This window comes from Schistocerca americana, chromosome 2, assembly GCF_021461395.2.
Source record: "Schistocerca americana isolate TAMUIC-IGC-003095 chromosome 2, iqSchAmer2.1, whole genome shotgun sequence".
NCBI lineage: Eukaryota > Metazoa > Arthropoda > Insecta > Orthoptera > Acrididae > Schistocerca > Schistocerca americana.
The window spans coordinates 311,524,830-311,540,007 of NC_060120.1; the positions used below are offsets into that span (position 1 = coordinate 311,524,830).

General features: G+C 43.5%; 1 protein-coding gene across 1 annotated transcript in view; it reads right to left on the reverse strand.

Annotated features, from left to right (window-relative positions):
* Nucleotides 1–15,178, reverse strand: part of LOC124595851 (acyl-CoA Delta-9 desaturase) — a 179,931-nt gene that overhangs the window by 39,309 nt on the left and 125,444 nt on the right. Inside the window, exon 4 of the mRNA XM_047134758.1 lies at nt 256–461. Within this exon, the coding sequence (XP_046990714.1) occupies nt 256–461 (206 nt within the window). The remainder of the gene's footprint in view (nt 1–255; nt 462–15,178) is intronic.

The following is a 15,178-nucleotide window of genomic DNA, read 5'->3' on the forward strand; positions in this document are numbered from 1 at the left end:
GACTGGACTACGGTAAGAAAGTGTCAATAAGTGTTGTTTGTAGTACTTATGCAGAGATGAAAAGGCCTGCTCCGGATAGACTGGCATGGAGAGCTGCAGCAAAACAGTTTTTGCACTGAAGACCAAAACAACAGCATGTTCTACATTCTTGAAAATCTGAAATGAATAAATGGAACGAAAACATCTATCTCTAATCCGAACAGCCGCAGTCGGCGGAAGGATAACAGCACTGCGGCGAACGGCCGGCGCGCGCACCTGTGCTGGAACATGACGATGGAATCGGCCTCGATGTCACTCATGTCGATGGTGGCGGCGACCTCCTGAAAGCGTGGGTGTGGCTTGAGCAGGCGGCTGGTCACGTGCGAGAACAGGAAGCCGCGCCGGTAGTTGAACGGGTCATCGTCCGTGCCGTGGTACTTGTGGTGCATGCGGTGTTCCAGCACCCACGTGTAGATGCTGCCCTGCAACAGGTGCAGACACACAACGTCACTCCCCTGGAGAGCTACTTACGCCCCCAGGAGGAAGGTCCTTTCCACTTCGTACATAATAGAGTCCAGTTTTCTAAGCAATCTGCGCTGTGAATCCGAAGGTTTCTGGAGAGTCCAGCGAACGCACTGTAACTGGCGTCAGCCAGAGCCAATGTGCAAAAAGTAATGGTGGGCTTTCGAATGTTCTGGCGAGTTGTCACTTCCACTTTATGGACAATATTTCGATGACTGATCCAGTACTCTTCTTCAGGTGCTTCGAGTTGTGCTGTTATGTGTACTCGAACCAGATTGTGAACTATTATCGACCTCGCGCCGCTATTTCAAGATTGTCATCAGGAGTCCCCCACGGAAGTGTTATAGAACCGTTCTTAGTCTCTTAAATGATCTAACTGCCAGGGTGAGCGGCAATCTGCAACTGTTTTCTTATGATGCAGTAGTGTACGGGAAGGATTGTCGTTGAGTATCTTTAGGACGATACAAGATGACTTAGACAAAATTTCTAGTTACTGTGATGAGTAGCGGCTTGCCCTAAGTGTAGAAAAATGTAAGTTAACGCAGATGAGCAGGAAAAACAATCCCGTGATGTTGAAATAAAGCGTTAGCAGTGTGCTGCTTGCCACATTCTCGTCGATTGTACTTCCGGGCATATCGTTGCACAGCCATAAGAACTGCATCGACCACGTAAGGACGGTAGCAGGGAAGGCGGATGGTCGACTTCGGTTTATTGGGAGAATTTTTAGGTAAGTGTAGCTCTTCTACAAAGAAGACAACGTATAAACAAGCACAAGTGCGATTCATTCTGTAATACGTGTCGAGAGTGTGGGATCCCCACCAGGTCGGATTAAATTAAGATACCGAAACAATCCAGAGGCAACACGATGGTCTTCCCTCTCGGTAGTGCCACGTGGCCGTCTAAGAGCCCGGTCGTCTTGCGACCGTACGTTCTCGTGAGCACCGCTGCCAGCAATCATGTGCAGTCGCTACATTCCTGCCTAGTCTTTCTGCAATATCGCAGAAGAAGTATTCAGATTCTAGTAGTCCTGTTACACGACCTCGTTCAAACTCAGGGAGGTGTTGATAATAGCGTGATAAAGGCGTTCTTGACTAGCATCAACTCACCATATCTAATCTCAAAGGTAACTAACGCTCACGACCGTTACAGTGTGTATTTAAAGCAAGCTGATTTGTATCCTCGTTGTGCCGCTACTAGCGCAACTCTTATGCGACTGGTGCGAAATTTGAGCAGACATCATTTTTCAGATATAGAAACACGCCTACCAACTTTCGTTTATGTCGCACCACTACTTTTTGTTGTTGCGTTTTTTTTTCGTCTGTGTACATAAATGACCTAGTAGATGTCAGAAGTTCCATGATGTTCGTGGATAACGTTATTGTATGCAGAAAGTCGCAACGGTAGAAAAAACGGTAGAAAATTGAAGTGAAATGCAGGAAGACCTGCAGAGGATCGACATTTGGTGTAGGAGAAGGCATAAACAAATGTGACATGTTTCGTGTACATAGACAGAAAGACCCTGAGCGATGCATGCTCGCTCATATCAATTTTTTCACCTGTGGAACTTTTTTGTGTTTTGTTACCTAGTTACAGCTCCTCTGGCTGCTCAGCACGTGGCATCCTTGCGGGTCTCGGCCGGGATATAAGCACACGTGCAGCTTGCGCTAGTGGTCTGTTAGAGGTCGACTGTCAGTGAAGGAGTCTGGCTGAACTTTTTACCTGTGCGGGTAATCTCACTGCATTTAGATGGCAGATTTATACTTTGGGGGGCGTGGCTATGCCTACTGGAGAGTCGCTACTTCTCACTGACTTTTGGAGTTCGACTAGGCCAGTTCCTTGCTGCCTTGGTTGGCGGACGCGGCAATATACATCATCCTTAATTTTTCCAGGTGTGACAGAGGAATTAACGGTGAGCTTCATATCCTGTGTGCGGTGAAGTGACTGCCATAGTTCGTGAAAACTCCTGTGTTTTTGTTACTGAGTTTCGCTTGGTGCTCTTAGTTTAAGCTGGTCTGGCTTATACTACTAGCCGTTATTTTGGCTGATGCCCTTAACATGGATCAGCATCCCAGTGATAAGAACTTATGTGAGTTAAACATCAATTCATTTCTAAGAGGGCTTGCACTTTACCTAGTTTTGTTGTGCGTGTATTTAATCAAAAAAGTTTTGCTTTTATCTCCGCTTATAATACATATATTTCATACATTAAGGAGTCTTCAGTATTTCTTCACTGTCAGATAACTTAAAGTAATGGACCAAATAGGGCCAGCTGCCTGCTTTGATTTCCTCAGGCAGGATTAAAAGGCTCATCTGCATATTTTAATTTGCTTTGTTATTGTAAATTTCACTCTGTTAATCTGAAGTGCTTGTGGGTCAAGTGGGTACAGTTGCCTGTCCTGGTATTCTTTTTTATAGCTGGAGGCCCGTGTGCCATTTGCCATTTATTTGTTATGTAAATTTACTGTATATTATACACGAAGCGCCAAAGTAACTGGTATAGGCATGAGTATTCAAATACAGAGCTATGTAAAAAGACAGAATACAGGGTTGCCGTCGGCAATGCCTACATAAGACAACAAGTGTCTGGCGCAGTTGTTAGATCGGTTACTACTGCTACAATGGCAGGTTATCATGATTTAAGTGAGTTTGAACGCGGTGCTATAGTCGGCGCACGAGCGATGGGACACAGCACCTCCGAGGTAGCGATGAAGTGGGGATTTTCCCGTACGACCATTTCACGACTGTACCGCGTATATCAGGAATCCTGTAAAATATCAAATCTCCGACATCCTTGCGGCCGAAAAAAGATCCTGCAAGAACAGAACCAACGACGACTGAAGAGAATCGTTCAACGCGATAGAAGTGCAACCCTTCCGCAAATTGCTGTAGATTTCAATGCTGGACCATCAACTAGTGTCAGCGTACAAACCATTCAACGAAACATAATCGATATGGGCTTTCGGAGCCGAAGTCCCACTCGTGTACCCTTGACTGCACGACACAAAGCTTTACGCCTCGCCTGGGCCCGTCAACACCGACATTGGACTGTTGATGACTCGAAACATGTTGCCTGGTCGGACAACTCTCGTTCCAAATTGTATCGATGAATGAACGTGTATGGGTATGGAAACTACCTCGTGAATCAATGGACCCCGTATGTCAGCAAGGGACTGTTCGAGCTGGTGGAGGCTCTGTAATGATGTGGGGCGTGTGCAGTTGGAGTGATATGGGATCCGTGATACGTCCAGATATGACTCTGAAAGGTGGCACGTACGTAAAGATACTGTCTGATCACCTGCATCCATTTATGTACACTGAGCAATCCGACGGACTTGGGCAATTCTAGCAGGACAATGCGACACCCCGCGCGCCCAGAATTGCTACGCAGTGGCTCCAGGAAAACTCTTCTGAGTTTAAACACTTCCGCTGGCCTCCAAACTCCCGACACATGAACATTATTGGGCATACATGGGATGCCTTGCAACGCGCTGTTCAGAAGAGATCTCAATCCGCTCGTGCTCTTAGGGATTTATGGACAGCACTGCACGATTCATGTTATCAGTTCCCTCCAGCACTTCTTCAGACATTAGTAGAGTCCATGCCACGTCGTGTTGCGGGACTTCTGTGTGCTCGAGGGGATCCTAACGATATTAGGCAGGTGTACCAGCTTTTTTGGCTCTTCGGTGTGTGTGCGTATTTTATAATCTTACTGAATCGAGCAGCCGTTTGGGGAGTGAGCCAAATCCGAATTTGTCTTTGTGTTGGCTAATCCATGTGTTTCAGCCCTTTTATAATTGCTTAATTTGCTCTTGCGAATAATTGCTTTTGCTTGTTGATTTGTCAATGCCCCCTTTCTTATTTTAAAGTCAATGTAGAAATTACATAATTTGCTATCTTCAAAGCTTTTTAAATGTTTAAAGTATTATTCATCTTGTGATTATTTGAATGTTGATTTTCAAGGAGCTAAAATAATTGTTAAATCCACTGAGTGTCTGGGGGCTATTTTCTAATGTTTATGAAATTCAGAGGTTTTGTTTTGACATGAACTGGAAAAAAGGGAATTTCTGAAACATTCAAAGGACAGTTATTTAAGGTTTTGGTAACTTATTGTGTTGTTCCCTCGAGCTTAATTTTTTATCATTGTTTATGTTGAATCTGGCCTCTGTAGCAAATAAATACCTTGAAACTGATTATCTTTTAAATGGTCAGCATCTTACCACTCCCAGATCTAAACTCCCTACTATTTCAGACCTATTATCGTACTATTACACGATTGCAGAACAATCACTGGAAGCAAATACTTCCATAAAACATGTAGGAGTACGCGCACGGAGAGATTTTAAGTGGAACGACCACATAAAATTAATCACTTGTAAGTCAGATGTCAATTGAGATTCATTGCAAGAATCCCCAGGAAAAGTAACCCATCAACAAAGGAGGTAGCTTACGAAACACTCCTCTGAACAGTACCTGAATATTGCTCGTCCGTCTGAAATCCGTACCAGATAGGATTAATAGAACCAAAGAAAAGCAGAATGAATCATTATAGGTCTATCCAGTAAGCGTGAAAGCGTCACGAAATTGCTCAGTCAACTCTAGTGGACAGACGGTGCAAGAGAGGCGTTCTGCATCACAGTATGATCTACTGTCAACGTTCCGAGAGCATACGTTCCTGGAAGAAACAATCAATATATTGCTTCGTCCTGAATGTATCTCGAGAAAAGACTATGAAGATAAAATTAGAAAACTTCGAGCCCACGCGGGGGGCTTATCAGTAATCGCTCCTCCTGCGAATCATTCGCAACTGAAACAGGAAAAAAGAGGGAAGTGAGAGTTGTACACAAATTATTACTCTCTGTCCCACGCCGTGAGGTGGTTTGCGTAACTCAGATGTAGATACAGATGTTAAAGGTCTATTTCACGTGTCATCTCTCATTTAGATACAGTACTGCACCCGTCCCTTCAGTGAATTACGAACTTCTTTCAAACGAGCCACGTACATCATGTAAATCATGAGAAAACTGTACAGTTTGCAGCTCAAGTTCTTCAAACGTTTGAACGATGGGGTTGCACTCTTCACTTCTGTGATGACCCTAGACAGGAAAATCCAGGGTAATGAGGAAAAGTAGCCTTGGGGGGGCAAGGTACAGACCTGCTGACCTACCTATCGTGGACCGTACTGGCGCATCAGATGTCTCTGGCAAAATGCCACTATGCATCTACTATATCCCTCAACCATACGCCATGGGTGCAATTTGAGCCCAATTAGATGGGGAGTTAATCCGAGAACTTAGATTTAAGAGATTTTGATACTGAAGACGAGTAGCAGTTCGTAACTACACATATACAATTATATCATAAAGGGGCGGTCCGGGATGGGTAGTAACAGGGAAAGAGCTCGACTCACTCTGCCCTCTCTCTACCTGTCTTTCGGTCACTGATCCACCATGTCACCCACCCACTGTGATTTGTGACGTGAAAACACATTCAGTTAAGGAGTCGGAAGTAAACAAAATGCCTACATTGGTTAATGAACGAATCCGATGTTGCAGAAGTAAAACATTGTAAAGTTGATTTCATTTTTACGGATTTTTCTTCTTCTAAGGTTGAGGGTCACCCGTTCTCCTAATCCTACTGAGCCAAAATTTCACACAGCTCATTTTTATATGGAATGGAACTAAACTTGGGGATAGCCCAAGAAAAATTATAAAAGATTTAAAAGTCACAAACAAGACTGCTCCTGACGTACAGCTAAGTTCTACAGGGTGTCCAGGTTAAATATATAATAATGTAAAATGTAACAACTTGAGACGTAACTGAGATATTTATTGGCGGTTTGCTTCTGCAAGTATGGCAACTGAAAATGTTTTCTGTGTTTGCTTGCGGCAGTTGGTAACACGTGATTTTTTTTCTGTCGGGTTTATCAAGAATCAAATGTACCAGACACTAGTTCGTAATTTACTCATACCAGATCTGCGCCATCGCTTTCGTGCAGCTATCGCAAATGTTACGCCTGCAATGCTGCAAAATACTTGCAGAGAAGTGGAATACAGATTAGATGTCAGTCGCACCACTAACGGAGCGCATATCGAGGTGTAATTTTTTTTTATCAGCTTGTTACCATATTTGTAGAAATGTGCCGTCAATAAATAATAAATATCTCAGTTACTTATCAGGTCACTATATATTACATTATTGTATGTTTAACCTGGAAAACCTGTAGTAAACTCACTTATGGCAAAATACATTTTACTTCAGTGTCTGTGTCCGATTGCAGTCTCTGTAGTTAAACATACCAATTACATCACGCGAGTATGTCTCGCTACCGATGAAAACCTCGAATGTGCGGCTGTCTCACCCAAGAACAAATGCTTTCCCTCATACACAATGGAAATGAGCGTTTGGCGTCATCGGCCGGGAGGCCCCTTGCGGGGCAGGTCCGGCCGCCTTGGTGCAGGTCTTATTACATTCGACGCCACATTGGGCGACCTGCGCGCCGAATGGGGATGAAATGATGATGAAGACAACACAACATCCAGTCCCTGAGCGGAGAAAATCCCCGACCTAGCCGGTAATCGAACCAGGGTCTGTAGGACGGCAATCCGTCGCGCTGACTACTCAGCTATCTGGGCGGACCCTCATACACAATGACTGCACGTTACTGAACGACTTCATCAGGTTTGTAATTTTGACTAAAACTGAACATGATCTCACAGCTGTAACAAAGATGGGAAGCTGAAATTTTTACTGTGACATTCGATAGAATTTTTCATCTACCGACAAATACGTACATTGTTGCAGAAAACGGTAGTGTTGCCGAGCGGTTGTACGCTGATATTTTTGTACCTCGCCAATTAAAAATGTCGAGATGGGTCCGTCAGAGACTCCTATCGGATTTAAATATCTGCCGAGTGATGCTTCGGGTGTGTAGAATAGGCCCGCAGCACACATTGCCGTCCTTGTCGCCTTCGAGACGGAATAGGTTTTTCTGTCGGCGCCCTGCAGTTTGTAAACGTCGTAACATCGGAAGTACAGACATATCCTGTTGATAGGTGTTGAGCATTTGATTTATCCGTTTTATATCCATCTTCCTACCCCATGAACCATGGACCTTGCCGTTGGTGGGGAGGCTTGCGTGCCCCAACGATACAGATAGCCGTACCGTAGGTGCAACCGCAACGGAGGGGTATCTGTTGAGAGGCCAGACAAACGTGTGGTTCCTGAAGAGGGGCAGCAGCCTTTTCAGTAGTTGCAGGGGCAACAGTCTGGATGATTGACTGATCTGGCTTTGTAACATTAACCAAAACGGCCTTGCTGTTGCGGTACTGCGAACGGCTGAATGCAAGGGGAAACTACAGCCCTAATTTTTCCCGAGGGCATGCAGCCTTACTGTATGGTTAAATGATGATGGCGTCCTCTTGGGTAAAATATTCCGGAGGTAAACTAGTCCCCCATTCGGATCTCCGGGCGGAGACTACTCAAGAGGACGTCGTTATCAGGAGAAAGAAAACTGGCATTTTACGGATCGGAGCGTGGAATGTCAGATCCCTTAATCGGGCAGGTAGGTTAGAAAATTTAAAAAGGGAAATGGATGGGTTAAAGTTAGATATAGTGGGAATTAGTGAAGTTCGGTGGCAGGAGGAACAAGACTTCTGGTCAGGTGAATACAGGGTTATAAATGCAAAATCAAATAGTGGTAACGCAGGAGTAGGTTTAATAATGAATAAAAAAATAGGAGTGCGGGTAAGCTACTACAAACAGCATAGTGAACGTATTATAGTGGCCAAGATAGACACGAAGCCCATGCCTACTACAGTAGTACAAGTTTATATGCCAACTAGCTCTGCAGATGACGAAGAAATTGAAGAAATTGAAAGGGTACAGTAACGCCCGACATTGAAAATAGGTACAACATACTTCATTATTTTTGTCAGAACAACACATTTGTTTTTCGTAAAACTAACTCAATTTCAATTAATACAGCGAAGCCGGATACCAGTGTGGGAAAGAATGACAATTTATTTATTTAATTGATCACATGTGCACTCTCACAAAGTAAATCCCTACATCCAGTTTGGTGAGATCTGTGAAATGAATGAATTTATGGTCGTCTGCTAACCGCAGATGGTGAATGTGAGTATATGATCATCTTTGAGACGATCCTTTCGTGGGACCAAAGAGATGAAATGTACCTGAGCTATGAGCGCCTGAAATGTGGCGGACCAATATGGTAGCATGGTCTTCCCCCACCTCGACAGAGGTGCGAGAGGACCTCGAGAACGGCCATATTTCGGCACTCTGCCGCTGGATCTTGTGCTGTTAAGACCTGTTTTAGTTGTGCTCCGTAATGATGAAAGAGAGGAGAGATGGTATGCATGCGGAATATTTAAGAGTAGTTTGAAATAATAATTTCTCTATTTCAGGAACTTTTGTGGGGAGAATTAAATGTCAGGCAGGTAATATTAAAGGGATTGTAGTAATCTTCGGAAGTGACCAACGGTCACAATGAAACCATGTGTAGCAATAAGTTGAAATACTTCCGTGTGCTTAAGTTAAGCTGAGTTGCTAGCGTGTGTACAATAAGTTGAAATATTTAAGAAATAGCGTGTGTACCATAAGTTGAAATATTTAAGAAATGGCGTGTGCAGGACTTGAAATTAGAGACGAGTACTTCCACGTGGTGAGTACTGTGTGAGTCTCAATCTGTGTATGAGACAAAGGATAAAGAGAAGTACTCGTCCATTGTATCAGTTGAGGACTCGCGTGTGTGATGAATACGTTCTTAATATTACCTTGCATGATATAATTCCGTGTGATGCTAGATGCAAACTCTGAGAGAGAAGCAAGGTGAGTTGGCCATCTATCCAGCAACGCCACTTGGCTTGCATTGCACAGGAGGACGTGCATATATCTCCAGAGTTCATGGTAGGAAAGTAGAATTACGAAGTGGGGCAGTGTCGTGTGAAACTGGGATAAATATTAAATGAAGTGGGAAAGCTGAAAGTGATAGTGTTGTGACTATTTAGTGTTTTATATTTCTTATTGCAGTGTGATGTATGTCATGTAATTTAGGTATGTGTGGTTTGCATGGGAGAGTAGCAAGGTAGTTTCAAAAGATTAGTGGGTTATGCTTGTTCCTTCGGTACCGCTCGGTCTGGAGGAAAGTTTCGTGATGATGATTGTGAGAGTCGAAGTGTGAGGTATAATAAAAGATCCACCATCCTATCCAGAAAGTGCACTGTAGCGTTAAATAATTACGAGACCATAATATATAGATTCACCATTGTAAAGCCATGCCCACTGGGCGGAATTTCTCATGTGTTATTGTTGTAGGCTGTAGAATTTGTGTGTTTAGATTAGAGAATTTATCGGAATAAATAAGATAGTGAAAAGAAAAAGATTGGTGGACTTTTCCTTCGAATTATATGTTGTCATGGCCACGTGTTGACAAAAGCCGTTAAATAAAAGACAAAAAGAAAATGTGGTATTGCCAGTGCGTAGTGTACAGTCAGAGTTCTGTAAATTACTGATAGTCAGAAGCGTGTTTCCGTTGCGTATTATTCATACAGGAGGATAATTTGTAACTAAATTGTGAGTACGAGAGTTCATGTTACCCGATAAATAAGAATGAATCCACTCGCTTGGCAGATCACTCATCTTGCAGGCCTGACTGCTTGATGCCACAGTATGAGCAAGGCATGTGGGTGCCTCTCATAATTTCGACCCTGCCAGGATATTTTGCTGTTAGGGTTTGCTGCTAAGATTTTTTTATTTTGATGGAATATATTGTGATAGCGCTAAGAAGTAAAATTTTTTCTGTTTGCAATTTCTTTCTGGATTGGTGAGGATCTTTTATTTTTTTTATGTAATTAATTGCTATATCGTCCGAGGCTGGAATATCGTTGTATAATTTTTTTTGCGTAATGTCCGTAGTAACTAGGTCGCAGTCGAAAAGTGTAGTCACCATGGAGAATAGTGATTCTAGGGTGAACGTAGCAGTGCAGCAGGAAGTAGCTGTTGACCATGGGTTAATGAGCGGGAACGGCAAACACTCAGAAGGGGCTGAATTGTTCAGTGGACCACTGCTAGGTGATCGTTTGAGCGGCGGGCATTGTTCACAATCGGGGGCTTTTCCCGACGACGCGGGCGAGCCGGGACTAGGTCAGGTATGCAGTGAAAGTGCAGCTACCCTTAGCGAAGCGAGGGTGTTCAAAGGCGAACAATGTGAGCGCACCGATAGTAGCAAATGACAGTGTGCTACTGCAGTTTTTACAGAGGATGGATAGAGATAATAAGGAAAGATTAGAAGCGATGAATAGAGATAATAAGGAGAGAGATAGGGAGAATAAGGAAAGATTGGAAGCAATGGATAGGGAGACTAAGGAAAGATTGGAAGCAAATAAGGAAAGATTGGAAGCGATGGATAGAGATAATAAGGAGAGAGATAGGGAGACTAAGGAGAGAGATAGGGAGACTAAGGAAAGATTGGAAGCAAATAAGGAAAGATTGGAGGCAATGGATAAGGGAAATAAAAAGGCAATGAGGAAGTTACACACAGTTATCGATGAGCGTCTGTCCGCAGTTAATAATCGGTTAGATGAGGGGGAGAAGAATCTGGGTGCGTTGAAGCAAGTATGTGATGCCGTGAAAGAAAAAGCCAATAATTTGGAGGTACGAATAAGTGCAATAGAGAGCGATATTACAGAACACAGGGGCGTGTGGCCGGATGAGCGAATCAAAGAGATAGTGGAGGACTTACTTGGAGATAAACAAGGGGCATTAGACAGCGTGGAAGCTCAAGTCACACGGCAGGAAGTAGCGCTAAATAAACACAGGGATGAAGTTGCGGAGGTAGTGGTCAGAATGAATACGATTAGCGCAGATGTAGAAAAGATCAGTATAAGAGGCGAAACAGGCTCTGACAGTACGCAGCGAGAGGTTTATGCCGACCAGGAGGAGATACAATCACTATTACAGTTTAAAGAGGCACAATTAGAAACAAATAGGAAACATAGGGAAGAACTAGCACAGTTGCAATTAGCGTGCAGAAGCGAAGGTGAAACACCACCAGGTAGACTGCAGAGGGAGAGTGAGATAAATTCAAAAAACGAAAACAGGCAGAAAGAGGAAGACGAACTCAGAGAGTTAGAAGAACGGTTGTGTCGGATAAAACAGGTGGCAAACCCAACTGGGTATAGTCCAAGGTCGGAAAACATAAATGCGGAAGAAGAATGTAGGAGCCACTTCGTGTCGGTACAAACGTACACTTGTTTTCCGGATCCTGATAATTACCAACATCCATGCCTGTGGCTGTCTCAATTTCAAGATTCATTACCTTCATCGTGGGGACCGCTCCTCAAAATGAAGTTTGTTTGTAACCATTTGAGGGACGAGGCTAGAGCGAAAATGCAGGATGTTATTAAAGACTGTAGTAGCTACATGATATTTTGTGACAAGTTTTTAAATGAATTCTGGTCGAAAAGTAAGCAGGACCAGGTTAAGCAAAGCATATTGGTGATGCCAAATTGTAACGAAGGTGGTATAAGAGGTCCAGTGTCGTGCTATCAGGAAATGCTGAGACGAAATAGGTATTTGGATGTGCCATACGAAACTGGGGAGGTCATTAGAATCTGTATAACTAAGTTGCCAGTGAGATTGAGCAGAGATATAGTGATAGCAGGCAGAGGCTTAGACGATTCCGCGTCATTTCAGCACTTGTTACAGGAACTGGGTAATGAGAGCAACATTGTGAACGGCGACACGACTCATAGGTCAGACAGAGTCGAGGATAGGAACGGCAGAAACTATCAGAATGACAGGAGAGCATGGAATCAGAGGAATGACGGAAATGGAAGATGGCGAGGAAATAGGGGGCAGAATTCATGGGGATATCGCCCAGCAAACCGGGAAAATAGAAGATGGGACAGAGATGGAAGAAGAAGGGAAAATGAAAATGATGGGCGAAGAGAGGATAGGCAGTCATTGGGTTCACGACAGGACAATCACTGTCACAATGACGGAGGGACAAGAAGGTGACTACATGATAGGCGGGTACAAACCAGGACTATTAATGATGTAAATATTAGGTATATCGATTACGGAAAACTAAGGGAGAATCTGTTAGAGGAGGTAGGAGATGTGGGGAGTGAAGTCCACCCAATAATTAGCGTAGAAATAAATAATATAATCGTACCTTGTGTCATCGACACAGGCAGTGTAATGAGTGTTTTGAGGGAAGATGTGTTTAAGTGTTGTAGTCTTACAAAACCATGGCCAACGTTGCCATTGAAAAGAACAACAGTGAGAAGGGTAATTACAGGGAAGGGAATTGAGGTGAAGTTACAAGCGCAGGTAGACTTTGTGTGCCAGGCGAAGAGGTTTAGTACAGTGTTCATGATTGTGTCATCTCTAACTGTTGAAGGGATATTAGGCGTTAATTTTTTGAACCAATATAAAGCAGTCGTTAACATGAGAAATGGTTCGATGGAGTTGAAACGAGATTCGGAGGACATTACATTAAGATTCGATGATTGCTTATATGCTAAAGATAATACATACTTAGCATTATGTCTGGCGGTAAAGTCCGGTAGACAGGCACAGAATACGGGGTTCCAGCAAGAGAAGAAGGAAATTCATAAATGTTTGGAGGAGGAGATCAGGGAGAAAATCTGGCATTTACGAGGACCCACGGTCTACGGGGAATTGCAGAAAATTTTATACGAGAATAGAAAGGTATTTAAACATGCTGCGGGTACAATAAGAAATTTTGTGTATAGATTCACAGTCAAGCCACATAAACAGTTTAGGGCCCGAGTGTACCCGATACCTGTTGTGTACAAAGAAAGAGTGGAAGCTGAGATCGAAAGCATGCTACAACAAGGGATTATCGAACCAGCATCCAGTCCGTACAACAGCCCTTTAGTTTGTGTTGAAAAAAGGATGGGTCAATTAGATTAGTTTTGGACGCAAGAAGGATTAATAAGATAATAGGGCCAGAGACAGATCGGCCGCTGACACTTGACGAATTGCTACAAAAGTTCCACGGGATCAGAGTTCTCAGCTCAATTGATTTGTGAATGGGTTTCTGGCAGGTGGAGTTAGATAGGGGGTGTAGAAAATACACTGCTTTCTTGTGCTACGGGAAATCGTATCAATTCCGGAAACTACCATTTGGGTTAAATGTATCATCCGCGGCATTTATCAGAGCGCGAAATATTGTCATTCCTAATGAAATAAAAGATAAGGTAACACAGTACGTGGATGATGTCCTGATAGCCGAAAGAAACTGGGAAGACCACAATAGAACGTTAAGCATATTGCTCGGTGCATTGGAGAGACATGGGGTAACCGTGAATTTGAGAAAGTCAGAATTTGGACGAAAAGAAATCGAGTTTCTAGGTCACATTGTGACACCAGAGGGAATAAGACCAAATCCAGACAAACTCGAAGCAATCGGAGTTTTTCCGGTGCCAAGAACAAAACGTCAGCTACGGGGTTATTCAGGATTAATCAATTTTTACAGGAGGTTCATTAAGATTGGGGTGCAGCGACACCCAGACTATGTCAGCTGACTGGAAAGAAAACGGTATGGAATTGGGACCCTGTCGGACAGGAAGAGTATGAGGCGTTAAAGAAGGCACTGCTATCGGCACCTCTTCTCGGGCATCCAGACCTAGGGAAAGAGTTTTGTATGGCCATGGACAGTTCCCGTTGTGGACTTTGGGTTACACTGTTCCAAGAGCAAGAGCAAGGAGGAGAAGTAATAGAACAACCTATTGCATTTGCGAGCCGAGTGCTTAGCAAAGCTGAGAGAAATTACACGGTAACTGAGCTTGAAGCTTTGGCAATAGTATGGGGTTTTAGTAAGTTTAGATACTATTTGTATGGGAGGCATACTAAAATCTATACTGACCACAAGTCACTACAGTTTCTGATGTCGGCCAAACTTAACCATAGACGACTCGCTAGGTGGGCACTCTATTTACAGGAGTTTCAGTTTTCGGTCATGTATATTCCTGGGCCACAGAATATAGTGGCAGATGCGTTGTCAAGGAACCCAGTAGGTCATGGTCAATGCTTTGATGAGGAGGTAAACGAGAACAGATATGATATACTGTATATGCAGGGCGTGCCGTTCGAGAAATACATGGGGGCGGTACTCACAAATATCGCGAAAGAGCAGGATAAAGACGCGTCATGGAGAATGGTGAAGGACAGAGTTAGAGCGAACTTAGATGCCAATATAGCACGCTTTTATACAATTCAGAAAGGGGTCCTTTTCTACCGTAGAAATCCGAACACACAGGACTGGGTGTTGTGTATACCAAATGAAATAGTCAACAAGTTGATCTGGTACACGCACCTAAGTTACGGGCAGTACGGGGCAAGGAAATGCTGTAAGAAGTTAAGGGAATCAGTTTATTTCATTAGTATGGAGAGGAGGATCAAGAACGTGCTTGGTAGTTGCAAATTGTGCCAGAAGGCAAAATCGTTAACTATCTCATGCAAAGCACCGCTTTTTCCGATAGTGCCAGGTAGATTGAAGGAATTCGGAGCAACAGATTTGTTTGGCCCGCTACCTAAGTCAGTGCAAGGATATAGATACGTTTTAGTAGCAGTGCAATTGGTGTCAAAGTATGTGACTTTTACCGCATTGAAAGAGTGGTAAAAGAACTGG